Raw genomic sequence first — 27739 nt, forward strand, 5'->3', positions numbered from 1 at the left:
ATAAATTATTTCTAGTCTGTATAGGTATTACAGGAGCTACCATACATAAAATGACATGTTTTGTTGTTAATTTTGGTTTTAATTTACCATAATATACATACATCATAATAGCTGCTTATGAGGCCCCATTATATCTTTAATTACTTTAAAGTTAAATATTTAATGACTTGTAATATCCTCACTTCTCTTTAAAGAATAGTAATTTAAGTACTACATAGTTAAAGAATAAAAACACTATCTCTAAGTTGTTCAAAGTGAGATAAATTCAGTTCAAAACGACTAAATAACGAAAAGAAGCCTCTGTAAACGTTATATGTAATTGGTATGGGACTGTTTTGGACACAGAGAGTTTTTTTCCAATTTAGTAATTCAAGAAAATTCCTTTTTTTAAGCAATTATAAAAAACTAACAGTACCTTTGTATCACACAACCTTTCACAGGGAAAAAAGGCCCAAAATCAATTTGTAATTTGCCAATTCTCCCAGCTATGGAATAATAATTCAATAATGGTACAACTGAACTTTTGTACACAAGCGGCCAAAGCTTTACAAGAGCTAATTATAATTCAACCAATCGACTTTCAGAACATTGATTAGGGAAAAAACCTGAAACATTTACAGTTGACAACAAAATACAATGTATATTTTTGTGATGGTGATAAATATAGATTGATTAAGGGCGGTGTTGTGGTGTGAGATCTTGTCAACTGGTGTGTGCTCCACTGTATAATAATTCACGTGTACTCAATTATGTAAATCCGGTATGTTTTTTAGCTGGCCCGTTGATGTGTAATTGGTAGTAAAATAAAGAAGGAATTTTATTTTCCTTAGGAGTAGTCATTATTATTTTCCTCTTGAGTAGTGAGCATCCTTCCCTTAATAGATTATATATGTATTCAAAACTTGTTTGAAAGATGGAGCTTAACCCTAAGGATTTGTTGCACAGTTATAATAGTAAGTCCTTTTTGGCCTCAGAGTAGAATTGAGGATCGAGTAATTCTTGCAAATGTCCTTCTTTATATCCTTTTCTGCTTCCTCTCTTTTCACAGCAGATTGTAGCTGATCTAATGAAATGTCATGAGGATTATTCATTCTCTCCTCCAAAACATTCTTCAAATTACCAGGGCTACCATGTTGATTTTCGGTTTCTCTTTTTTGTAGCATGTCCATTCTACATTGGATTTTCATCATTGCGTATACTTATGATTTTATATTCTTAAGTAATTAAGAAGGAAAAAAAAGAGTTAAATTTGTTAGATTTGAATAGCACAAATCCCCCGATAACAGCTGATGTCATCTCGAGTAACAACCTCCTCAATAAAAACTATTAGTATGAAGTCAGTATTATCACGTTTAGCTTTGTTATTCATTTGCAACCTCGAGTAACAAGTACCAAGTAGCGAAACGAGGACACACTTGAAAATAACTAATAAATGTATAAGCCATTTTTTATTATTTTTGCCGCTAGAGGTAGTATTTTCTATTTTTTCTACCTTCAAGAAAATAACCAATGTAGCTACTACCTATAAACTAGAATAAATATTCGTGTATTAATATATATATAGCAAGAGTTGAGTTAGTGGAGTGATGAATTATATCCAGATAAAATATATATGTATCAGAGTCTTCCAACAATGGTCTGCTTTGACCCTTCTGCAAGTTGTCCTTCAAGAGTGTAGATGTTTCCGTGTTTTAAAAGAATTTCATTCTAAAATTAAAAAAAGGTCCTTGAGTAGGATGAATGAAGCTTAAACAATCAAATTGACGAAGGAGGTTTGTCTCGATTCCTTCGGGATTCGTCTTTTGTTCTCCACCTTCTATCAAGCAAAGGCTTACACAAGGTCCTCCCATTCTAATGGGGATATTTGATTCAACAACAACCATTGATCTTCTTCAGTATATTGGTCTATACTTTTATGCCATAGATATAGTTAGGCTTCAGTCTAAACTCAGAGGATCCGGTTGGAACTGTACCGGGCTTAAGATAGTCTTTGTTCTTTGGCCATATTATTTGTCCAGGTGGTATATATTAAATATTCGTTGAATTGAAGTTCTAAATTTAAATAAATTAATATAATATGTGATCCCTTTTTTGAGTTCATAATTAGTATCAGGTGGTTTAAATCATACAAGACACAACTGGAAGGAAAATACAACACATCTTCGTTTATTTCAAAAAGTTAGTCGTTTATTCTCTTTACATAAAAGATTAGATTTTGTTGTTAGCTGTTGATTTTTATTCTTCTGTTCTCCTTAAAAGAGTTCTGAACATTGATTGGTCTTATTTAAATAATCTTATGTTAAGTTGTGAATAATTCCCAAGAATTGTATTAAATAATAATTGCATTGTTGGAAGGAATTGACTAGTACCAACTGATTTTTGGCTTTTTAGTTGTTGTTTTTTTTTATGAGAAAGGTTTAAGAAATGCAATCAAAGTAACAAGATGCAACGAGTGAGTGTGTACTTTTGGTCAAATTATATCAGCTGATAACAAAAGATACCTCTAACTTAAAAATTTACTCTGTATTTTGTTCTCAGCTGTCAATTATTTCACATTATCAGTTTTTTGAGCGTTGATTTGTTGAATTTGAATAGCTCTTGTTAAGATTTAAATAATTCTATATTTAAAAATAATGGGATCACAAGGAACTGATAGTTGATCTATTTTTCATTCCTTATTAAAAAAGCAAGTTTTTATTGAATTTTGGCTTTGGCATATTTAATAACAATATCTTCTTTATAATATAATAAGGCTTTTTGGAGATGCTATTTTTTTTTACATTTTCGTTTTTTCTTTGATGCAAAATTGGATTCTAATAGTTAACTTAAAATGAGAAAAACCCATACAAGGTGTGTTCAAAAAGGGAGTTGACTTTGTATTTTTTTAGAAAAAATATTTATTTATACATTGATTTTTATGTTGTCCCCTTCAAAGTAATGCCCCTCAGATACAACACACTAGTGCCAACGATTTTTCCAATCCTCGAAGCACTTCTCATAAACACTTTAAGGTATAGTTTTGAGCCTTTTCAGCGATGTAGTCGTTATCTCCTCAATGGTTCTAAATTCCATCTTTTCAAAGGTCTCTTCAATTTTGGGAACAATAAAAAGTCAATTGGGGCCAAATCTGGGGAACATGGTAACATGGTTGTTGTGTTGTTTTTGGCCAAAAAATATCTCACAAGCAAAAATGAATGAGATGGGGCATTATTATGATGCAAAAGCCATAAATAGTTTTTCTATAATTCTGGACGTTTACTTCGCCTTACATGGAAAATACTTCTAACGGTTATGCCTCTCACCAACAAACTAAACATATTATATAGATGAAACAATTGATATATGTTTGTGGCGAATGTATTAGCATAAAAAAATAAAAAAATTATAATTGTACGCTGCCTGCGAAATTTTAAAAGTCTCCTTACTTTTTGAACACACATCATATATGCCTAATAAAAAAATACCTTTTTCAGATTTCTACTCATTTGTAAGGCATTTTTCTCCACTATATTTTCAGACTGGATACTTTTGTCGAACCATAATTAATTTACATATAGTTTTTTTATTGATTTAGTTCCTTTCTTCTCATAGAAAAATGAGTCTGAATCTTTAATATCCATTCAAAAAATCAATTTTTAAACCTAACAATGGGTTTTGCCTATTATTTTTATTCTAAGTAGACGGGCGGTAAATTAATTTTAGACTTTGGTAGAAACAGATGTTTTAATACTCATATATACAGTTTTAATTAAAAAGAATCTCGTAGAAGTACAGAATCAAACAATAATGCATTCAAATTAATTGTGAATTATGAAGATAGATCCCAGAATAAAAGGGACTGAAAAATTTGAGCATCCTTTTTGAATTTCGATAACAATGAAAAATCGCCATCAATAAATGACATCATTTAAAATTGGGAAATCTCACAACTTTTGAATGGTTTTCGACAACCCTGGTGGTGATTGAGAACGTGGGAAGGAAACAAAATAATCTTATATTTATTTGATGTAGTTGTTAGCATTCCATGCTATGTTTTCAGGACAGATCATGACGTGACAAAAAACTAATTCGTTTTTTCCTTCATCACCTGTATGTTATAAGTACACATGTATCACTATCCAAAGTGATTTATATTTAACAAATATCGGGATAAACAAAGGTAATAGCCAATAAAAAATATTCAAATTTTTTTTTTAAATTATATTTGCCGATGAGTAATTATAACCAGCTCCAAATCAAATAGTAAAAAAACTATAGATATTTTTAAAAATGTATAGAAAACATTTTCTGATACCTTGCATCCGAGTTAAATAACCCTCAATGGGTCTGAGTTTATCAAAATTTATATTACCCCTTTAACTAAGAATAACCCCCAATTCCAAGACAACTAACGCTACAATGCCCCTTATTATTACGGTAATTAGATAGTGCTGATGTCATTGGGGGAGCCTGCATTATTTGGGGGAAGGGGCGTAGCCCTTTTTTGGGACTTTCGATAGGAATTGTCAATTTATAGATGGCAAATTTAATCAAATTAAAAAAATGGAAGAGAAAATAAACTTTGTTCCTTTTAAAATACTTAGGAAGAGACTAAATTTGAACAAATAATCTTTTTATCGCAAGACAAGAGTAAACTAATATTAGTTCTATTTTTCTTCAAAATAATGACATTTAAAATTCTTTATACACGAAGAATTTTTTTTACTCGAACAAATATACAAATTCTGTAAAGGTGAGGGTATGGGGGGATCAATAGCCCTTATTTTCCAGCGCCCCTACCCCCAAAATAGTATTTCTTGTGCTTATTTTTTTAAATAAATTTTAATAGCACGTGTATTACCTTGACCAATCCCCAAATTAGCTAAAATATTTATTTAAAACTTGTCAAGTTGTCGTGCTCTTTGAACATAGAAGCAAATATTATGAAATAACCAGTTAAAACTCAAATACATAAAAAACTTCAAAGTTTGGAATATATTCAATGATTTTATATGTAATGGGTACAGTATGGAACATAATCTTTAAATCTTTTTAGGTGCATATCAAAATGGCTTAAATATCATACACACTTAGGTAGAATGATTTGAAAGCAAATACTTAAAAAGTATAGAATATACCAATGCCCTATTTAAAACGTAGATTTTTGAACATATTTGAACATTCTACCTATAAATATGTGCATACTAATGTAAATGAAAGTACATACTTATCCTGGATCCTAGTTACATTGATTATATGCATGAGGTATAAGGCATTAGATACGTACTTGTGTATAAGTTTTTAAAAGTAATATATTTATCTATTTATAATCGTCATTTTTCATGGATGGAGTTGGCCTCTATGCGGAAATGTATCTATTTATGTATGTTATAGTGTGTCAAAGATACATACACTTTGAAAAATACGTTAATGTACAAAAGTCTTATTTTTTAAGTTTAATTATTACTTCACTCATCACGAAAGGGAATAAAATTTTGTATGTATAATTAATGTCTTAAAAATTAAATTATTACTATACATATATTGATGGATCGAGGCTGGGTAGATGATCAGGTTTGCCAAAAGTATCCCGGATACAATATTTATTATATCATTCAACCTCTATTGTTGAAAAAAAGGTTCAAAATCAGTTAGAAGTAGTTAAACAATTACTTTCATTAGGGCATGAGCAAAATAAATATATAGTATATATTATCGGCAAGTTGATGTAACAGTCTGTAGCTTTTTGTTTAAAAAATGACAGATACTCAGAAGAATAATTATTGCCACAATACAGCACCATTGTATGTTGCTTTGTTTACAAACGACTATAAGTAAACAACACTCGTGCCCCAATGTGAGGCATTTTTTTAATAATAGTGATACATTGTAAATAGAATTGTTGTGCTCAAGATGATCTTACCATAAACTAAGTCCAAACCAACACGTTTTGTGTTTTGTTCTGTATCCGTACCTCCGTACCAAGAGTTCGTGCCGGCTATTATCTGTACCTCCGTATCATTTTTTTCAGATAGTGATTGCGTATCGTGTATATGGGTTTACCCTTTTTTTTTATCAGAGATGTGTCGCGAGTCAACTCGGCTCGTGGAACAACTCGACGAGTTTTACTAAATAAAAATCATATACTGAAGCTCTAAAAAAGCTTAGGACCCATCACTACTTTCCAAGGATGACACTTAGAAATAAAGAGGTACATTTTGATAGATGCAAAATTTGCAGATTTGGTAGGTACTTAATTTCTCTTTAGTCGTGTATCTGTACTATTTTTTTTAAATGGTTCCGTATTCGTATCATATTTTGGTCCCGTATCGATACGGAGGTGCACTTTTTTATAGGAAGCTCTCCAGCTCTGGTCAAATGTAACACAATGGGGTGGGGGATAAGGATGAATTTATTCTTAGTTTTGGAAAATACATTACTTATAAAGTCATCCTATATTTATCCATATGTTAATGAAGAATTCCAGGTGTATAAGTAGGGACGTAAACACCCGGACCAGGGGTCTAGGCTTCCATCAAATTTTGGATTATTAATATTTCTCAGTGTACTAACGGTCACTCCAATCAGCCCTCCTCCCAATAAAAAAAGATGTTGACACCATTGATGAACAGTTAAATAGCACTGTGGATATGTTTTTTGTTTTTTTAAACAGAAAATTAACATGACCCTGAGGAGAGTAGTTTAGCTGTTATGACGTTTCATTAGATCATCAACAAACAGCTGTGACAGGGGGTGGGGGAGAAGGAAATAAACAAGATTATAGGCAAGAATTAATCCGATGCCGATCCTCATATGCTTTATGAGCATATGCAAATGTTTAACCCGGTTTTGTAGTTATTTATGATAGCTTGAATGTAGTAGGCAGGAAGTTCAATCCTTAGGAAGGAAACAATAATGAAAACAGCTTGTGAAAAGAAAATTCACTCTTCACGTAAAAATACGGGTGACCTACCAAAAATTCCGATTAGCATTGCGGCTGAAAGCATATTTTGTTTACCCACTGATATGCTCTTCCTAATAATGTTTTAATCTAAAATCTCCACATAAATTGGTAGTTATAAGCAATTTCGTCAGATTCTCTAATAAATGGTGGGTTTTTTTCTTCTTATAATGTATGAATTCCAAGGAAGCTATAAATTTAATATAGATTATCTTAACCTTAAAAAACAAATCGATAAACGATTTATTGACCATATGGCAAAAAATATGAAAAAAGTTTTCTTGAACAATTAAGGATCAAGAGAACTTCGTGAGGTCAGTCTCGTCCTTGGCAAATAAAACACACTTTTAATAAATAAAACCTACTTCAAATATAATCATTTATTACTTTGTATGAAGAGAAGAAATATATATATTTGAGTAAAATCCTTGGGAAAATTATAATTACACACTTTTGTGTGTATTGTTTAAACGCTGTATATATTTAGGCATACATATACACAATTGACGACTTTAATTAAACATAAAATTTTATGCCTCACTTGTGATATGACTTATCACGTATTTGGCAAATTATGAATAGATATTCCATTTTCTAGCACTTTACTACTATAAAAGATTTTCTCATTTTTACCCGTACCTTGTACATGATTGTGAAATTTCATTCAAACATTTATTGAACTTTTTTTTTTTTTTTTTTGTTGATGAACCATCAGTTTTGAAGACTATCCAATTATATATGTACATTTGTAAGTGTTACTTTCTTTTAATTATTTATAGCCAAAACATGAAAACTCGAGTAATTATTTGCAAATGATGTCTTAAGGAAATATAAATGGTTATTTTATTGCATGACTCCCTTTCAAGTGAAACATCATTTAACCATAAAAATGTGTTGGAGTGTTTTCTATGATTTGGAAACTACTAAAAAAATTGTTTAGATCCGTTCCCCAAAAAAATAGAATGTCACCCTGTATTTATTTGGACATATCAATGGGATTTTAACTAGTGATAGGACAATTAATCGGAGTTGAAGAATCGATTGTTTTTCTTTGGAATGAGGATTGGCAAATAATATTTGATTAGTGATTCTTATTTTTAATATTTCTTACTTTTCTTAGTTATGAAAACAATAGCCTTTTTTTCCAAAAACAAATAATCTTCTGTGAATAACTATGTATTTTTGACATTTTTCTCAAAAAAAAAATCAATATTTAAAATATTTCTCAAAAAATTTTATTTCTTGAGACCTGTGGATTTTTGAATTTTTATTCCAAAAATTTAATATTTAGTTTTTATTCCAAAAATGTAATATTTAGTTTTTATACCAAAAATGTAATATTTAGTTTTTATTCCAAAAATGTAATATTTAGTTTTCATACCAAAAATGTAATATTTAGTTTTTATTCAAAAAATGTAATATTTAGTTTTTATTCCAAAATGTAATATTCAGTTTTTATTCCAAAAATGTAATATTTAATTTTTTTTCTAAAAAAATTTATTTTTATAAGCAGCTGTCGATTTTAGAAATTTTTCCCAAAAAAAATTAATTTTTTGTCAACAGTCGATTTTTTGAAATTTTTTGAGAATCGCCAAAATTTCCAAATAATTTAATTTTCTGTGAATAGTTGTGGATTTTTTTAGTCAAGCAAATCCAAGATGTCCGTTATTAAAACACGGAAGAAAGAAAATTGCCTTTTTTTTAAAAAACAAAACAACCAAACAAATTGATCATTAATTCCATAACCTCCTTTAAATCATGGAGAAAAAAACATAAAGTGATCATCTGAAGAGAAGTTGAAGCCGTCATAAGTTGACCAAAACATTTAACTTGTTAACTATGTTAAACCTTTCTCATAAGAATTAAAAATAGGTGGAATTTACTTAAACGCAAATTTCATTTCATAAAACACAATTTTTATTATTATTTTAGTAATAAATAATTTGCTTACAATGTCCTAGACATAATTGTATAGTTTATTGAAACTGAAAGGATTGAAACAATCGTAAAACAGATATAATCCGGTATTTCCGATGCTAAAATGCATAAACATTTATCCCTAAACACATGTTAACACGATAATTCTGGCAAGTCATCCTTTTTTCGATATTTTTTGATAATTGATACTATTTTCGGAAGTTCATTTATAGAAGTATAGGATGATTTTTTACGAGATCTGGACGGAATGATGAATAAATAAATGACTTTTTATCTCTATGGCCACAAACAAAAATTTGTATTATAAGTACAAAAGAAAACGGTATTTAAAAAATATATTTTTAGTCCTAAAATTATCAAAATACCGATAACTGATTTGCTACTGGAACGCATTTAAGAATGGGTAACTTATTGTTAAGAAATTCGCAAAGGATAATCTTCAAGCCGCAATTAATTATCCGTTTCAATATGAGCAGGATCCTTTTTTTTTTTTACAAATGAAAATGCAATAATAAATTAAATTTTGAAAACACAAATGTTTTGTTTTTTTGACATAATCTCTTTTACAAACAAATAAACAAAAAAGTAAATCACAAGAAGTGACAGAACCCTTTCATTTTAAAAAGAAAAATGGTTGGGGTTTGAAGATTATAATTTGCACAGTTCATGGAAATAATTTCTTGATTCCCAAACATGTCGTTTGGGGTTTAAACGTCCAATAAATGTATGAACTAACATTAAAACACCCTTTCAAAAAACAAAACAAATAAAAAGGGTGAATCTCTTTGGATCAAGCCACGATTCTGTTATTAAGTGTGCTTTTTATCAAAAGGCTTGTCGATATTCCTAATTATAGGATAAGACATTCGATATTTCTGTACGTTATCCTATCAATTACTAGACGTGATTCTTTGGATTTTTATTTATATCTGTGATAATATATATAATTCTCATATCTCTTTTTATATATAATTATAGGAAATATTACGTTTATATTCGATGTCTTAGCTATTAACCAATAATAATAGTATTGAAGGTCAATCATAGCCAATCTGCTTGTTTAATATTTAATTACTAAAAGGATGTTTCATTGTAGCATGTACGAGTAACGATGATCCATTTATCATTATTGTTTTTGTTTGTTTCATTGGTAATGTCTTTATGGTTTTTATGTGTACTAAAGTAATGCAAATTGATGGATACATCGATCAACCAAATCGAATTTGTCAACCAGAACATGACATTTACTGTTCCTTAATATCTATGAAATAACCACATATTATTTAGATATGAATAGCAATGGATCCAGCAAAATATGTAGCGAAATAAACGTGGTTGTGGTGTTCTTTACAACATCACTTTAGACATACTTCTATGTTCTTCAATAACCAGTATATTGTATAATTTTAGGTTTTGGATTGCTTGTTATTTGCTCAATTACATTCATCGTCATGTTTCTCCCCAAGAGTCGTCAGCTTTCCGCTATTGGTAAGGAAGGGATTTACATCGAGGATCAGCTCACTCATCCAGATGATCGATTTTCTCTACAATCTGGGAATACGGATCCCTATGCTCCTTCTTTCTATCATTTCAAACCTTTTTACGGTGCTAAATTTCCGTTTAACGGTGGGATCGTGTCTCCAAGGACGTCGTCTGCCTTTAAGGATCATGGCTCCGAGAGTCCTTTGTATAGAAGTGGTAATTCTTATACAGGTAATTCAGGAATTGCATTCTTATTGTTTGTTGGTAAATAGTTTTAGCTTTTTCAAAGCACTATTTTAGTAGATTAGTTGGGATAGATTATGATGGTTTAGACACATGGGTATTTATGAGTAGTTGGGTTATTTTTTCAAGGTGAGAAGAGATTTATTTTGTACTGATAATAGAGGTTCAAGGATGAGACCCTTTTCATATGTATATCTATAACTTATTGCCATATTTTGCATATTTTACTTCTTTTTTCTTTCTTTTTCAAAGTCAACTCAAAAATTGTTTCCTTGTAAAAACACATGTTTGAGCATGAAATTAAAAAACAAAAAAGGAGATTGATTGAATGATGAGTACTCCACAATCAAACGACAACAAAAAATTCTTCCTGTAAATGATGCTACATATATAATCCAAAGATCGATCCTTCATTTTCTTAGACAATTTAAGCGTCCTTGGTAAAGAAAAGACTTTATTTTGAAGCAACTTCCTTTCTACTCATTATATTTACATAGGTACAAGCATACATATGTGTACATTTGTTGGTATAATCAAATCTCATTTACCTGTAATTAGATATAATTTGAAAATGGCTTGACAAGAAAATTTCATTCATTATCCTAGGTCAAATACTTAGATACTGAAGCAATAATTTTGATCCATGGATGTTTTATTATATGGATGAATCAAAAAGGGTGACTGCATGATATTTTTTACTTTCATGTCAGAGTTTTTGGGCTGGACCTCAATTTAGGACCTTTTTTAGAAAAGAAATCCTTTAAAAAATATTTTTTCCCCTATTTTTCCTTTTAAAATTTCCCAGAAAAAGCTATAAGCGAAACATGAATATTACATGAGCTGAAACATAGCCAGTGTTTGTAGGGAGCTCTGTCTAAGACTGAAGATCAAAAATATACATACATATATGGGGCATTCCATCAGAAATTTACACTCAATTGTCTTTGTCATCAGAAAAAATTCTATAGACATATGCGATATGAAAGGTTTAGGTTATTTGTGAATATCAATAAAATTATATAATATAATTTTCAATTAGCAAATCTTCTAACTATTAAATATTGGCATAGTTATATCCAATGGTTGAGTTAAACCATTACTTTTGGGTTAGAAAGATGTTCTGACAACAAAGCTTATATGAATATTACACGTAAATAGATTAAAGGTTAATAGATTTACTAAGCTTAAAAAGTATTACATCTCTAGAAACCATTAAATAATATAATTGTATTTGTATTAACAATTTAAAACTCTTACACCATCCAATGAGGTATTTTATTATTCTGTCAATTTAGTAATTTAAAAAACCCGATACCCATAGCTATTTAAGACAACTTTAAATCAAATTTATCATGAAAAGGAGCTCAAAACTGTAAAGTTTTGAGGGAATTAGTACCATACCGATAGTTTATTATATAAATAGAGTTTACATTTTTGCAAAGTAAAAAGATTGCAAGGAGCCCCTTGTTAATATCAGCTATCTTATTATAGGATTTTGGAAGGAGAAAATGAATTACTACTATAAAATGAAGAACCTTCTACATTCAAACAGATTTACTGCAGAGAAAATATCGTTATTATATTTCAATTCCTATATATTTATTTTGTCATAGATTTTTAAAACAATTAATACGAAAGATAGGCAAGAATGACTACTTCAGAGGGAGAAGTTAACTCCACGACGACTTATTAGATAATGGGGAAAAAAAAGAACACACGCAACAGCAGTTTTTTCTGTTTTGTTTTTTCTTTCTTTTATAGTTTCTAAACTTGATCTTTTACTTACAAAAATATCAACTCTAATTATACAAATGTACGTAGTATGTTAATACAAATATTATGCTCCATCCCCTTCTCTCGATTACAGATTACAAATTCATACTATAAGCCAAAAATTTAGTGGATTGTATGCAAAAGTTTGGTCACCCCCTTCCATATATTAAACATGGTCTAAAAATTAGCACACTAACCAGTGTCCTAATGTTAATTTGAAATGATTAAATTTCAAACTTTTTGCTTGTTATGACCAGATATTTTAAAGATGTTAATTAATAAGCTCGATTCCTAAGCTCAATATTATTTCATAAATTTGAGTAGCATGTGTTTTTACAATCTTCATCAATGTACCTAATATTGTAATGATATTTTTATATAGGTTCCGAAATTTTTTAATTTTTATTTCTGTTTTTTATTTATTGGGATTTGGGGGGAGGGGAGAAATTTGGAGAGTTACGTCATCACTGGCAGTACCGTTTTCAATATCAATTTGGTATAGTAACTGTATTATTATAGTACTTGTATACTGAACAACATTAGTACCCACAAATAATTGAAATCCTTAATTATTTAAACCCTGAAACATCTATGTTTTTTTAATTATAAAAAACCACTTAAACCGATTGAAACTTCCTGAATCCCTTAATTTTCTTTTAGGTTTCCACCGTCCTCTACGCGTCGTTCCACCTTCAGCTACTCCCACCAATTCTAATCAGCAGGGTCCACCAGGAAGCAGTCGGTGTAGGGATCGAAGATCCTCTTCCTATTCACCACCTCCTCCACCGACATACAATGCACAGACACCTTACTTTCCCTCGCACTTTTCACCAGAAAAACTCAATCAATATTGGCAATTCTATCACCCTAGACTACCAGGTATCACATCCTTTTTCTCTGGGCTTATATTTAATATCCGTATCTTAGTTCTAAACGTAAATATTCATGTACATAACTTATTGTAGAAGTAGTAACGTTATTGTAATTATCTCAGGATGAAAGGTGGAAGTTACATGTTCTATTTTGTATATATAAACTATTTAACAAACAACAAGGTATATGCATTAAGGCAAAAAAAAAAAAAGCAGACTCATTCCTCCTTGACTTACAACAACTTTTTTGTATTTACATTCCAAACAACAACATCCCCATGATAGGCAACAATAATTATAGTATGAAAGGATTGGGATCTACTCAGAGGAAATGTAATTTAATCCCAAGTAGGGATGTATCAGCCCCAAAATTATGGCTTCTAGTCTGGTATTGTCCTAAATTTAAAGTACGTGTCCAAATCGAAGGCAAAAGACGTCCCATCAAACAATCTTGCCAAATGACATCATCATTGATATAAGCCAATGACATCTTTATCAATCAGTCTTGACCAATTTTTATAAGAATTGGGAATACTTTAATTAGGTCTTCATTACAGTCTCAATTTCGTCAAATATGGCTAGATGAACTTTATTAGTCAACTAAAGTGTTTTCCTTGAAGCTTACAATATAAAAACGAAACGGAACACATTTTTGAACGTTTTGTCTGAACAAAACAAATATTTCCTTTACTTGACAATATCATTGAGCTCTAAATTCCTGGAATAAAGATGGCAATTGTAATTTTCCCAAATGAGACGTTTTTCTTTTATTATAGAGGTAAAATCATCATTTGAAAGCTACATTTAATGACATTCAATTATTTATAATAAGATCTGCCTTTCTTGATAATTTGGGACACACGGAAGCTTTGGCAAGCCCGTGGGTACTCTTCCAGATTTTACGGGTAATGGACTTATTCAGGGCCTCTACAGACGAATGATACTTGGCTAAGGCCTCATGCTTGACTCTCTTCCCGAGGTAGGCCAAAAATCCAGGCTATAAGACTAAGGAAATTTTGTGGCCAAGACATCTTGCACTTCTTGGGGCTTTTGGGCCTGAAAACAGTCTTCTTGGATGCTATAATTTCTTCTTTAGGCTACCTTGTCCATCCAGGGAGTATGCAAAACTAGAACCAGTATAATAGCAAAGCTGGATATTGTATCTTGTGTCCGAGTTTATCAAAATAGGGGGATCTCATTATAAATAATTGAATGACATTGAATTTAGCTGTCACCTAAAATAAAATTGGTGGTTCTATCTCTTCTTGTTCGTTTGTTATAAGCCTTTAAATATTTTAAATTATCTGGACACCTCTGTATACAAAAATATAACATATTATAGTAAAAAAAAAGGGGCACAATTATTGAGTTTAACATTTAAAAAATATATAACTACGCATTTCAGCAATCTTCACATTTTTGAATTACAAATTTGAATCTTCGTCATTATTTTTGATAAAAATATTATTATTCACATTTTAAATAAAAAACTCATTATTTCCTAAAGAATTATAAAGGAAATTTTTTATTTAAATACAAACTATGTAGTAAGAACTGTAAGTTTATATAAGAAGAAGGCTTTTATTATTCAAGTGAGAAAAAAAAACAACAGACTGACGTCGATAAACTATCATGAATCCAGAATTCCAAGACCAACTGTAATGAAGACGAAATTAAATCTGCTAAATTATGAATAATAATACATGATTATCCTACTATTGAATAGAATGCTTCTCTACAATAATTTAATTTGCCAATTGAGATACTTAACTTTAATATTATTGAAAATGATGTCGTATGGAGGACGTGTTAAAATAATATATATTTTCAAGAACGGATAAGATGGTAAAGGATCGATCCCATACTAAGGACCGATACCAGCCTAGGAATAACTCAATTAAAAGTCCCAATATAGTGGCATACACAATACAATCCCTCCATTATTAAATATAATTATAATCATGGATATTTGGAGTTAATTAGGAGGGAGTTACGACCCAAGCATCTACTCACATACTTATAATCCTCCAATCTCATCGGAATTATTTATGAAATGTAGACTAATGAGAAAAATACTGTTTATCATGGCACACCTACTATATTTTACATACACGTTATGTGTGTATATAAATTGATTTAATCCATGTTCGAATAAATATACATATGTACGTTCAATCCATGCATAGATATCTTCTCAGTATGCCTAGTATATGTTACATATCTTATTTTCTGTAGAGTTACTTCCATTTTGACTTAATCTGTTTTATAAGTGTCTATAATATTTGTGATGCGTTACCAGGGTTCCTTTTTTTTTTTTATAACATCTGTTTTTATCCAGTGGAACGTATTCAACCCTTCTATTGACACCCCTAGACGGTGTGTGACTTTAAGGACTTCCTTTAGGGAGTATCTAAGGTTGGAACAATGGATGGGTGGAGGGAAGGGAGGACAAACTTGGAGAGGAGTAGGACAACTCCACTTTATACTTCCGTATCAGGTGTAATATACATAAATATTAGTGTTGAGACTCTGTCCAACACCAATTTTTTTTTTTTTTTTTTTTTGTTGGGTCTGAAGTGATTTTTTCTAGACCGATTTGGACCGATATTTCGGCCGCCCAGACTGTGGACCGATTTTTTTTCGGTCTCACTTTATGGACCGATTTTTTTCGCTCTTATATATTATGAGAGACCAATTTTTTTTTTTTTTTTTCTAGATCAACCCTCATTGATTTTTTCATAATCATTTTTTTTTTTTGATAAAAATATCAATTTATTCATTTCGTAAGTTGTAAGAATTAAGAATATGTTCCCCACCCCCACACAACCCAGCCACCCTTTGAGTTAGGACCAAAGAAAGGTGGAGGTAATCGAATTTAAGCTTCGTATGACGTCATTGTGCTTGAAAATACATCTGAAGTCATGTTATACACAATTGGTCAATAAAATCAGTCAGGACATATTTTTTTGGGGTACCAAAATAGGCCAAATTTTTCTTTTGGATCGATCTAGAACGAATTTTTCTATGAGACCGGTCTAGACCGAGCTTTTTGTTGTACCGAATTAATTCGGTACAACAAAAAAAAAATGTAACGGTCTCAGACCGGTCTAGGATTTCCAGACTAAACCTACCACTAATAAATATATTCTATATGGTCACTAGTCTGTTTCTGGTGTTATCATATAAAATAGTCGAACCGATTAGTCTGAAATTTAGCAAGTAGACGTATAAAATAACCAAGCATGCTCCTATGATATTTTTAACAGCATTCATGTTCATTAAAAGGCTGTTTTTGGCCGAAATAAAACCTCCGTTCCCTTTCTCTGTCTCCCCAATCTTCTCTTTTCTATGTGTGTCTTTCTACATCTTTCTCTCTGTGTGTCTTTCTACATCCTTCTCTCTGTCTCTTTTCTTTCACCTTCATTCTTTGTGTCTATGCCCCTCTATTCAGACCTACAAAGGATATAGGATATGAATCGATTTTTTCTAAGATATGAATAATACAAAACCAATGGATATAGCAATTTTTTGATCCATGAAAAAATAATACGTATCAATTTTAGCTCGTTAAACGTAACTGTTCATTCAAGGGTGACACTTAATTTTTTTCATAAGGGGGGCCAACTGGGACCCTTTAAGCCTTCAGGTGGCAAATAAAAGACTTTATATACTTCTTGAGGATAGTATGAACAAAGAGATATATATAGAACCTGATATTGAAGTCTTTCTCCGGCCAAAAAAATATACACTTTGTAATAACTTTCCTAACAGGTGTTACTTCTTTGTTCCTAATTTCTAAAACATTCAAGTTAAATCCTTAAGAGTGTAGAAAATCAATACATGAAGTTGAACATGTCAAATTCTTATTTTTTAACATAACAAATATGAATTTAAAAGTTTGTACATTGTTTTTGGAGTTATATATTTAATTGCCTATAAAATAAGTGTCAAAACCTTTTGATTATATTTGATCATACCAACGTAGATACTTTAATAGTCCAAAATAAAGCTATTTTGTTTGTAACGATTTGTAACTGGCAAATTTGAATAATTATTGCCTTATAATTTAATCAACTTTATATGTGATCATTATCATAATACTTAAAACGAATGGACCAATAACTTTCGAGCATCTTTAGCCCAAATATATATGATCAAATTTAAAAATATAATTTGACCATTTTTATTTATCAAAATCATTCAAATTGATGAAATTACTTGTACACATTCCCTAAGAACACGTAGGAATCGTATTTTTTAGAATAATTGCACAATGAGTTAAGAGCAAAGTGGCATTGAATTTGCAGATAATTTTGTAGGCATGAACAACATATGTTTGTTGAATGTACATACGTATTTTTATTTACTTTTAAAAAAAACTCTTGAGAATTTAAAAAAAAAATGATTTGATTTTTTTTTTTCTAAATATTCTTTCTTCCTTGTTATTTATTTATTCTTTCAAATGAAAACGTTGTTTTTCTTATTAGTTACGCAAAATTATAATTTGTTTATTTTGAAGAAAATGTTTGTACGAGTAAAAGGGATGAATCTGAGTAAATACAACTTCCCTAGGCCCGACTCTTAAGATATAACTTCATTTTAATATATATGCATAGAAAAAAATTCATAAAATACATTAAAAAAAGGAAAAGGATTCACTTTTTTCTTTCAAAGTAGGTCTTAAAATGTATTAATGACAGAAATGATTAAATTAAATAAAGCCTTCTTATTCTTTTTAAAAAATCAATCGATATACATTATGAAAAATTTTACTTAAAGAGGGCATTTTTTTAACGTTCTTTACTATATAAAATAAAAAAAAATAAGAAATTTAGTAATTATATGATGTAAAAAAAATTTAAATATACATTGTATATTAAAATTAGTACCAAAAGATAAAGACTTCTTTAGTTACAAAAGTACACTCAAAATCTATACAATAAATAAGTAGTATACAACTCATTTATGAAAACTAAAACGTTCTACAAGTTTATCCTTACCAAAAATACCAATATACCAACAATAAAGAAAAGCATAAAATACCCTAAAAGTCAGAAATCTAAAAATGCCCTATTTTTATTGCCATTTAAGCCCCAAGATTTAAAAGTTTAATGTACCTTATAGATTTTTCCAGAAAATATTCTACAATATCCTCTGCTATTTCGAATGTATCGTCTTTAGGGATTTTCAAATGATACTCTCCTGCAGATGCTAATAGAGCTCTACCTTGTAGAAATCAATAGTATGTCTTCAACAGGAGTACTCTGGTCTAGTGTCACAACAGGAGTGGATTGTCTTTTATCCCGTAGTTTAATTGTGTAATCATAGAAGCAGAGCCGTAGAGATGGGATAACACGGGAGAAGCATCTCCCGATCGGACATAGTCATTCTGGCAGTCTGTTAAAAATAGACTGCCCCGAGGGGGCGTCCACAATGTTGTTGTTTTATCATCCGAGAAGGATGAAATGTGCTTCTTGTCCGTAAGCAAGGCGATTCTTTGAACAGGGCTAGTGTGTCCCGTGTTCATATCACGCAATAGGGCCTTGGATCCCACCCTATATACTTTGACTGCGCCATTCTCTGTTCCTAACCCTAATGTGGTGTCATCCCTGAACTTGGCCCGTAGACCTTTCAAGGAGCCACTGAGTGCTACCCAATGGGACTTAGAGGGACAAATCTGAATTTAATGAATGGGACCACTCTCTTGGATCGTTAGGGGAAACTCAAGGTCATTTAATAATCAGAGTGCTCTTGCAATGATGCTCCTAGACCTGAGCCCCTACGAGATTTCCAGAGAGGAGTGTCAATCACCAACTTCCAATGACGGTTGTCAAAGGTCCTCCTCCTTCTTAGCAATTAAATCCAATATCTTGAAGGAGTCTAATAAATATTTCTCCATGCTATGTATTGGTTCATTCAAAGATAACTTTTTAGTAATGTAAGATTTAGAGTTAAGAATGCCAACCCCAATTGTTTTTGCCTACTTTGAAGGAATTGATCAAAAAGGCCTTTTTTGAAAAAAAGAAAACATCATTTTGAAAAAAAAAATCAAATTTTAAAAAGTCCAGAGGGAGAAGGGTTTCTCACATTTATCTTTGTTTCATGCCCCACTCACGGTAAAATCGGTTTTGTTCTTCTCATTCATAATAATCCCTTTTCTACAAATGTTACGAGTGGGTTGGTCTCTCCCAGCTTTGCTACTTGAACAGATAAATATGTTCATTATCTAATAAGTGCATATTAGGAAGTGTGAAAATAAAAAACCCTACGTATTCTTTTTTCTTTTCATTTTTTCTAACTGCAAGAACATTCATATGCATAAACTTATTTAGCAATAATTGTGGTTAAACTTTTGGCTCAGGAAATCTAGAAAATCTGCCATGCAATGTATTGCATTTCCTTATTGAAAGGTTTACAAACATTTGTGTGAATAGTGAATATATTGTAGGGATAATATTGTGTCTCCTTTCTGGGAGGTCATCACATAGAAATAGCTGAATGTTTCTAATGAGATTTTAGTTATTTTGATATGTTTGAAATAGTATTGTCCGAAAACCTATATTTTTTTACTGGTTTAGTATTGATATTTGAATATCTTATTTACTTTCTTGACTTAAAAGAAATAAAAGCAGAAATTTCATTAAGGGCAATTTTTAATTACTTTAAAGGGACGTTCGCTGCGTTTTTGTTTGAAAATAGGCAAAAGGAACCAGCTCAGAAATGTAATGGCGTTATAAAAGACCAGTTTGAAGTTCAGAATCAGAATAATTGCTTAAGACACTGAAATACTCGATTCTGATATGAATTTAGTATAGTACCATTTTGAACTGGGTTAGTACTTCTGTACCACTATAGTTCCGGCTCTACCCCCCCCCCCAAAAAAAAAAAAATATATATATGTATGTATATAACACATGGGATGAAAAGTCCCGGACTTTACAACTCGTAATTTAGCTCATTTTCAGTTAATACCAAGCCTCAAAAGGCAACTATCAAAATTTCATGACAATGGGTTTTTTAATTTGTGAGTTATGACCCTATTTCTGTTATTTTCCCCCAAAAATGATAAAAAAAACAATTTCCTGTTTTAATTTTAGAGCTCATTTTTTTTGTAAAAAATACTGTTCAAGCTATGCAAGGGCTTGAAAAGTGCTTTGGGGACTCCGCTCTATAAAGAGAATAAAATAAAAATCAATCAAGAATTATAATTTTAAAAAACCAATTTTATACGGAAAAAACAAGTTTTCTTTCTTACAGCCGTGACTATTTTCAGCCCATGTGTTATAAAATAGACATATATATATATATACAGGGTTCGGAAGCAAAACGTGGACTGTTAATAAATGATAATGATGTAATTAAAATAGAAAGGTTTCTGTGATTTTTCCCTGTATATTCCGAGTCTCCTGTCCTTTTTGTATAAATAAACATTTCTCAAATCCTTCATCATGAGTGAGCAAGAAGCAAAAAATCAGAGGATCTCAGACCTTCTGGATGCCAAAATTGAGGTTTCAGAGATAATGGCCATTGTGAAGTGCTCCAGGAGTCTCATTTTGAAGAAGGCCAAGATGAAAAAGGATGGAAAAGAACTCTCAAGGAAAGAAGGAAGTGGGGGACACAGCTTGAAAAGGGATTCTGAGTTTCTGGGGAACTGAAGAAGAAGATCAAGGAGGACCCTACAAAATCGATGAATCGACTCTTTAACAAGTTTGAAGTGGACAAATAGGAGGGCTGTGAAGGAGGACTTGGGGTTGTCCTCTCACACAAGGACCCCACACCACCTGTGATGTACACTCCAAAGGAAAGGAGACTGCAAAGGTGAAAGAAAGTTCATGTTTGGATCAAGACGCAAATGGATCCACTAACAAAAATCTCACCCGGAGAAGATTTTCACCGTGGACCAGGTTTACAACCATCTGAACGACCGTTGGCTTGGAGAATCACCAGAGGTGGTCAAAGGGGTGTTCTGTATAAAATATCTGGCCCAAACAATGGTCATGGGGGATATGGCGTCCGACGGCAAGAAGATGTCTCGCTTCTTTTTTAAGGCTGTGGAGAAAATGTGCCAGGAGGCCTACAACAAGGGGCTGAGGTTTACCAAGTTTTGTCATGGCTCAAAACACCTATCAAAAAGTACAACTATGTGTTTCCCAAGATGGTGCACCCTCACACCACATTTTCAAATACCAGAAGTTCTACACCAACAAGATGGATGATTTTTGGCCCAAGGCCACTTGGCCATCATCTTCGCCGGATTTGAAACAAAATTGGACTAATGCTTAGTTTTGCACTTTGTAGATTGACACTTTCCTGACATCTCGCCCGAACGTGGACTTGTTTCAAGGCCTGATATTTCAATGCAGGAAATAACACATGGAACAGCTTTTCACTGAGAAGTTCATCATCAACTCCTACAAGGCTTTCTGCCGCCATATGGAGGGAATGTGATTGCGAAGCAATTAAATTATCCGATTTATCTTCTGAAATATTTGCATTTGGACAAGAGTGAGGGCGACCATATTGATTTTATGTTGTACAAAGCTCATGATTCAATTTTTGTAAAAAAAAGTTTCTCTGTTGACCGTTTTCTCAACTCAGTCATTCAGTCCACGTTTTGCTTCGGATCCCTGTATGTATATAACACATGGGATGAAAAGGCTCTTGATTTACTGCATAATTTTTCCCATTTTCAGCATTAATAAAGACTTTTAAAGACAATCTTCAAAATTTTAAATGACAACCTTTTTTAGCTTAACGATTTTGACGATCTTTGATTTAAAAGAAAACAAAATGATAAAAAGGATTTCCTGATTTAATTTAACAGTGTATTTTGATTGGAAAAAATACTTTTCAAGCCATTGCTTAGCTTGAAAAGTGTTATAGGGACTCTCCATAAAGAGGATAAAATAAAAATCATTTTAAAATCCCGATTTTGTACGAAAAAAAACATGTTTTCTCTCTTAAGGCCGTGACTTTTTTCAGCTCATGTGTTATACAATAAACCTTTATATATATAAGTAATGATATAATGTTGATGATAATTTTTGTGGCTAACAGATGAGAGCTAAGAACGCCCCTGCAAACAACACAAGTAGAGACTTTAGTCCTCTAAAAATACATCCGTGCTATTCAAAATGACAATACTTTTAGTTTAAGATTAATAAATTCATGTTTATATGCACTATATTTTACATCTATTTGATAATTAACCTAAATAGAAAGATTCTGAATAAACACAAATTTAAAATCAACAAAATAATATCTCCCAACCTAAGTTTTGAATCTGCAGAAGTCAGTTTTCAATATTACTGTTACAGGAGCAATATTTCTTTAAATTTTGTTTTATTACAGATTAGGATCATTTATAGCTGAAAACGAATGTTCATAACCCATAACCAACTCTGTGTGTAGACGATACCATTATTTTATGGTCTATTTCTCTTGGTATTTCCCTTGGTATAATAAGAGGCTGAATTAATTGGCTCCTCAACTTGAGGTTTCTGTCTTAAGAGACATCAAAATTTGATATTTACCTCTATTGACTTTAATGGCTTAAAAAGTTGCAGCAACTTTATTCAAAAGACTTGGGTATTGCTTTATCACAGTTTGATAAGCTTGAAAATCCCAAAAGGCTAGAATTAAGCTATATTTCTAACATTAAAAAAAAGAGTTAAAATGGATCAATATGTGTTAATTATTGAATAAAAATGTAACGCCAATACTTTTATATATTTTTGTAATATCTTTGATATCCTAAGGAAAATACTCGAATCTAAGAAAGAATGCAAATAATAAATATTCACTTTGGACAAAACATTTTGACTTTCACTATACAAACAATGTCACATTTAGTCTTTTTGCTTTATTCAATTATAATTGGTTCAAATGTGTTTGTTTTTTCGGTAGATATTGGAAATAATTTATTGTGAAGTAAAGTGTTCCAAATATGTAGTATAATGTTCAAAAGTTCGAAATTCAAGTGTTTGCCCTGTTATTACATATCCAATCACATTCGTAATTTGAAATGAACTGCATATATAAAATTAACTTCTTTCCATTTTATCTTTTTCAACCATCGTTTATTGTTTTTAATGATACAGACACACCTGATTCAACGCCCAAATATTATAAGCTTTTCACCACACTATGTGTTAATACCTAATTTAATTATTTTACAAAATATGAAAACTGGCTTAGGAGGTCCCTTTTTTTTACCTTCCCTGACTGCTTAGTACAGATTTGACATATTTTTATAATTAATTTAGTTCTGTATTTAGATAATTTTCAAATTAAAGTTCTGCATCGAAAAAGTTTGTCTTTTATTCCAATTTTTATTTTTTAGTTGAGTCCATTTTTAAGTTTGAGTTATGGCAACACTAATAATTAAAATATTTTATAAAGATAGATATAAAAGTCTACGATCAGTTTAATTAATTGATATATATATTTTTATAATAATTTTATTTCATATATTATGTTTATAATCATATATATATTGTATATGAATAATTATAAATATTAAGATTTGTTTTAAAATCCTTGGGAAATAATGTTCGTTACAATCATCATCATCTTAATTAAAGCAAAAGGTGAGGTTAAAAAAGAATAAAGTGCATGTCTTAATCATCTCCTACACTCTCTCAACCGTCTTACAACTAAATATAAGTTTTAACCTTGACTCCATATTTTTACCAATGCCTGAAAATGGGATGACTTTGTTTGCTTGTTTTGGGTCCTTGTAAAATCCTGGGAAAATACGACAATTTTAGATCTTTGTGTAGTGCTCTAAAAGTCGACCATATTTAAACTGAAGACTGCAGTCCCTTTCAATCGTCTCAGTCCGATCAACAATCTTCATACTGTCCTAAAAACTTACAAAGTTTAGTCCTTTGTAAAGACTATATTTATTCTTTGTTTAATCAGTTCTAGTACTAACAGTACTAATGACCGGTCATTCGACTGGACTGAACTGGACCAAATAAATACGGACCGACAAAACACTATCTTTTAGTACGTTGAATTTAATTTCTTTAATAATATATTAGGTTGGGAAAAAAGTAATTTCGTATTTCCCTCCCCTTTTTTAATTGAGTATATCTTGTTCATCATTGGTCACATAGGATGGATGATACGATAAGATGACTAAAGGTCTATTAATGTATTTAATACTTTTTAATGTGTTTTATAGCCGAGTTTATTCGTGAATTATCGTGCATCGTATAATAAAAAGAAATCTGCCATATTTTACAATTTGAATACCTGAAAAGGAAAAACACATTCCGAAACGACCAAAAAAATTGATATATATACTCTTTCGGTTCGAGTAACATTTAAAGGGATTTTAAGAATTTTTGTTCATTTTATAAATCTGAATAGAGAAAAAATAACATTTAAATTTTCTGGTGATGGAGCAGATTAATAGTATTGGTGAAAATATAATATTATCCGAGACATCATCCAAACAACGCCAGGCCGCAACCATCTTTGATGACACGTCAGAAGCTCCAGGAGCTCAGATGGGAATTTCTTATGTTCCTAACCTTCCATCCGGACCTGGCAAAAAGTGACTACCACCTCTTCCTTCTATATAAACTGGCTTTGGGGTACAAATCTTAGCTCAATGGAGAAGTCTCAATTCTTAAAGAACCGATTATCCGATGTTGACTTTTTTTGTAGGGACAATTTTGTAAAGAACATCATGAAATTGTATTCTCATTGGCAACAAGTTATTGAACATTTAGGGCAATTAAAAATTCCTAAAAGCATTAAAATAAAGTAAATAATACGAAATTACTTTTTCAACTACCTTTAAATAAACAATGTTGAGACTATTTTATTATATTCAAAATTTATTTACTATTTTCAATTGATTTTTTCTTGACCAATTTGGACCAAAACATTGGTCAATACTGCGGCTTAAAGTCGTTCCGTGGATCGAAACTTAAACCATAGACTAAAACTTTATTTTCTATCAACCCTTTTTTGTTTTCTTTACTAAAAAAAAAATTTATTTTTTTATGAACTCGAATCAAAATTTTTTAAAATTGATTTTTTTGGTTTTTTCTTTTAAAAAGATCGAATTTTTTTAATCAATAATTAATACTATATGAATTTATCTAGGCCGAACTTTGACCGTATTAGTTCAGTCTTTCAAAAACTATAACGGTATTAGGCCGGTCACTTTTCAATCGAAACTTGAACACTAACATAGATACATTACAAACCCGGTGATTTGAAAATGAATCCTTATTGAAACTTTTTCTTTTTTCAGATCATTATCCAGAGTTGATTGAACGCATCTAAATTTCAAAACATGAAAAAAAAAAAAGATTTTATATATAGGATGTATAGTGAGTTTTTGATTTTTGTAGATTGCACTCTGTGCAAGGTCATTCATTTGAGTGCTTTAGTCAATCAAAATAGATAAATATATTATGATGGTTCATTTGTATATACATATTATGTAAATTCCTCTTTGTCAACCTTTCATAAATAATAATTCGTACGAATAAATGTTGTGAATCTTATTTGGGATTATAATTAATGATTGAGGAAGTATTATTTAATCTCAGGGATGATCAATATTCATTGGGAATTTTTGGACTCATTTTGTTTTTGCAGTAGACAATGCATCTGTTCGTAACAAAGTATACCACATGTGGGGTTTTTTTTGAAGTTCAATTCATTTAAGGAAAAAGATTGTGTGAATTTGATAAGGATCGAATTCATGCAGATTGTTGGTTTTTCATTTTTATTTTTTTGGAAAAATGAGCTCCACATTTGTAAATCATGACTTATATGTCCTTCTCATAAATCTATGGCTTAATTTTTCCTTATTTGTACAAGAACTATTTGAGACTCGATTTTTATTTTTGGTGGTTTGTTGACCAAAGGGCCGTTCTTCCAAATGTCTTCTTCTTTCATTTTAATTCATATGAAAATTTTTAAAAGTGTACATATTCTATTTGAACTCGTTAAAGATCATCTTTCTTATTTTGGGTGTATTAAGTTTATCCTTGGCACGATGTGACCTTTACTATATCTAGTGGTGAACATTCGAGACATCTTATGAAAATAATGAAAACAGCTGAAAGGAAAATGCACCACATCTGTGTTTATTAAAAAAAGAGAGATGCATTATTCTTCTATCTATTAATTATCCTACGTCCAAATAGAGTCAGATCCTAGTTTTGTGGCCAGAGAACTTTTGAAATGATGCTGTTTTTTAATATATATTTTTTCAAATCTTAAGTACCCCTTGGAGTGCCTCCCAGAATCCTAAAAGGTACGTGTACTCCTATTTGAGAATAACTGTACTCCTTGAAAACGTTCCCTAAAATTTGGCTCAATGATGTGGTGTCAGTTGTCTAATTAATGGCCATTAAGATAAACGAAAGTTAAAAAGCAATACGTTAGAACCTAAAATATATGGCTGAAAAACTACCAGATGTTTGTGAGACAGAAAACAAACTCAATCTATTACAAAATTTACCATAACGAAAAAAGTAAATATGAAAGTATTATTTGATATATATCTAGCAGACTATTAGAGATGTTATCCATATGATTAATTATTATTATTAATTTGTAAGCAAAGTAAATCTGTATGTATATAACAATACAGCATTTTTTAAAAGGACTATAATACTAAGAGAGCATTGTGTAAAATGAATAAATACTCGCAGGCGCTTAGTTCAGCTCATATTAATTAAGAAAAAAAAGGAAGTACTTTATATAAAAAATTTGACAAATTAATTTGACTTTAGATGAGTTTTAGAGCTACGAGCTAAAGTACTGCCTGGCTCATCAAATCATATTAAAATAATTATTCTAAGCTGTCCAAGGGCGTCTTCGGGTGTGGTGGGCTGTAGTCCCTCCCCCTTAGTAGAGGAATTTTTATCTTGGAGTAGAAAACATGCGTAAAAATTTTTATGATGGGGTTTGTTTTAAAAAAAGGGGGATCCTAGCGAAGTAAAATTATAATTTTCAAAAAAAAATAAAAATCTACCTAGCTGTTATTATTATTTATTTATTCTTGAGGAGAGAACGTCTAAGTATTGAGTGAGTAGTGTGAGCGTGCTCATGATAAAACGAAAGTACCCTCCAAGGATTTATTAGTGAGTTATCTTTTATATTATTCAAGCAAAAATTTTATGTTTGTCTATGCTTAATAACTCCGGACAATGCCGGTTAATGCCCCATTATTTCATAATGGGGGTAGTTCATATTCATTATAATTGATATTATGTATTTCAACATACCTAAATAAAAAATTCTTCCGTCTTCTTTCATTACTGTCAATTGATTAAAACTAATAATAATATATTAAGTATTATGTTGTTAATTACCATGTACATAAGACGTAGACATACCTACCAACAATAATAAATCTTAATAATGTCAGTGGTATGATGTTTGGATAATCGTAAGAATGAGATTATTTTAGAAATACATACATAAATAAGGAAATGGATTTTTAATAAGTTGATGA

The 27739-nt window shown here is 30.8% G+C and overlaps 1 protein-coding gene across 2 annotated transcripts in view; it reads left to right on the plus strand.

Moving 5' to 3' along the window:
* Positions 1-27739, plus strand: part of LOC121127920 (extracellular calcium-sensing receptor) — a 71315-nt gene that overhangs the window by 37978 nt on the left and 5598 nt on the right. Inside the window, exons 4-6 of one of the 2 annotated variants that reach the window (XM_040723501.1) lie at positions 10289-10591; positions 13037-13255; positions 25520-25775. In XM_040723501.1, coding sequence (XP_040579435.1) covers positions 10289-10591; positions 13037-13255; positions 25520-25551 — 554 coding nt within the window. In that variant the 3' untranslated portion in view covers positions 25552-25775. Of the gene's footprint in view, positions 1-10288; positions 10592-13036; positions 13256-25519; positions 25776-27739 lie in introns of those variants that run through there. The other variant, XM_040723500.1, reaches the window with a different exon arrangement.

The sequence above is a fragment of the Lepeophtheirus salmonis genome, chromosome 13 (genome assembly GCF_016086655.4).
Source record: "Lepeophtheirus salmonis chromosome 13, UVic_Lsal_1.4, whole genome shotgun sequence".
Classification (NCBI taxonomy): domain Eukaryota; kingdom Metazoa; phylum Arthropoda; class Copepoda; order Siphonostomatoida; family Caligidae; genus Lepeophtheirus; species Lepeophtheirus salmonis.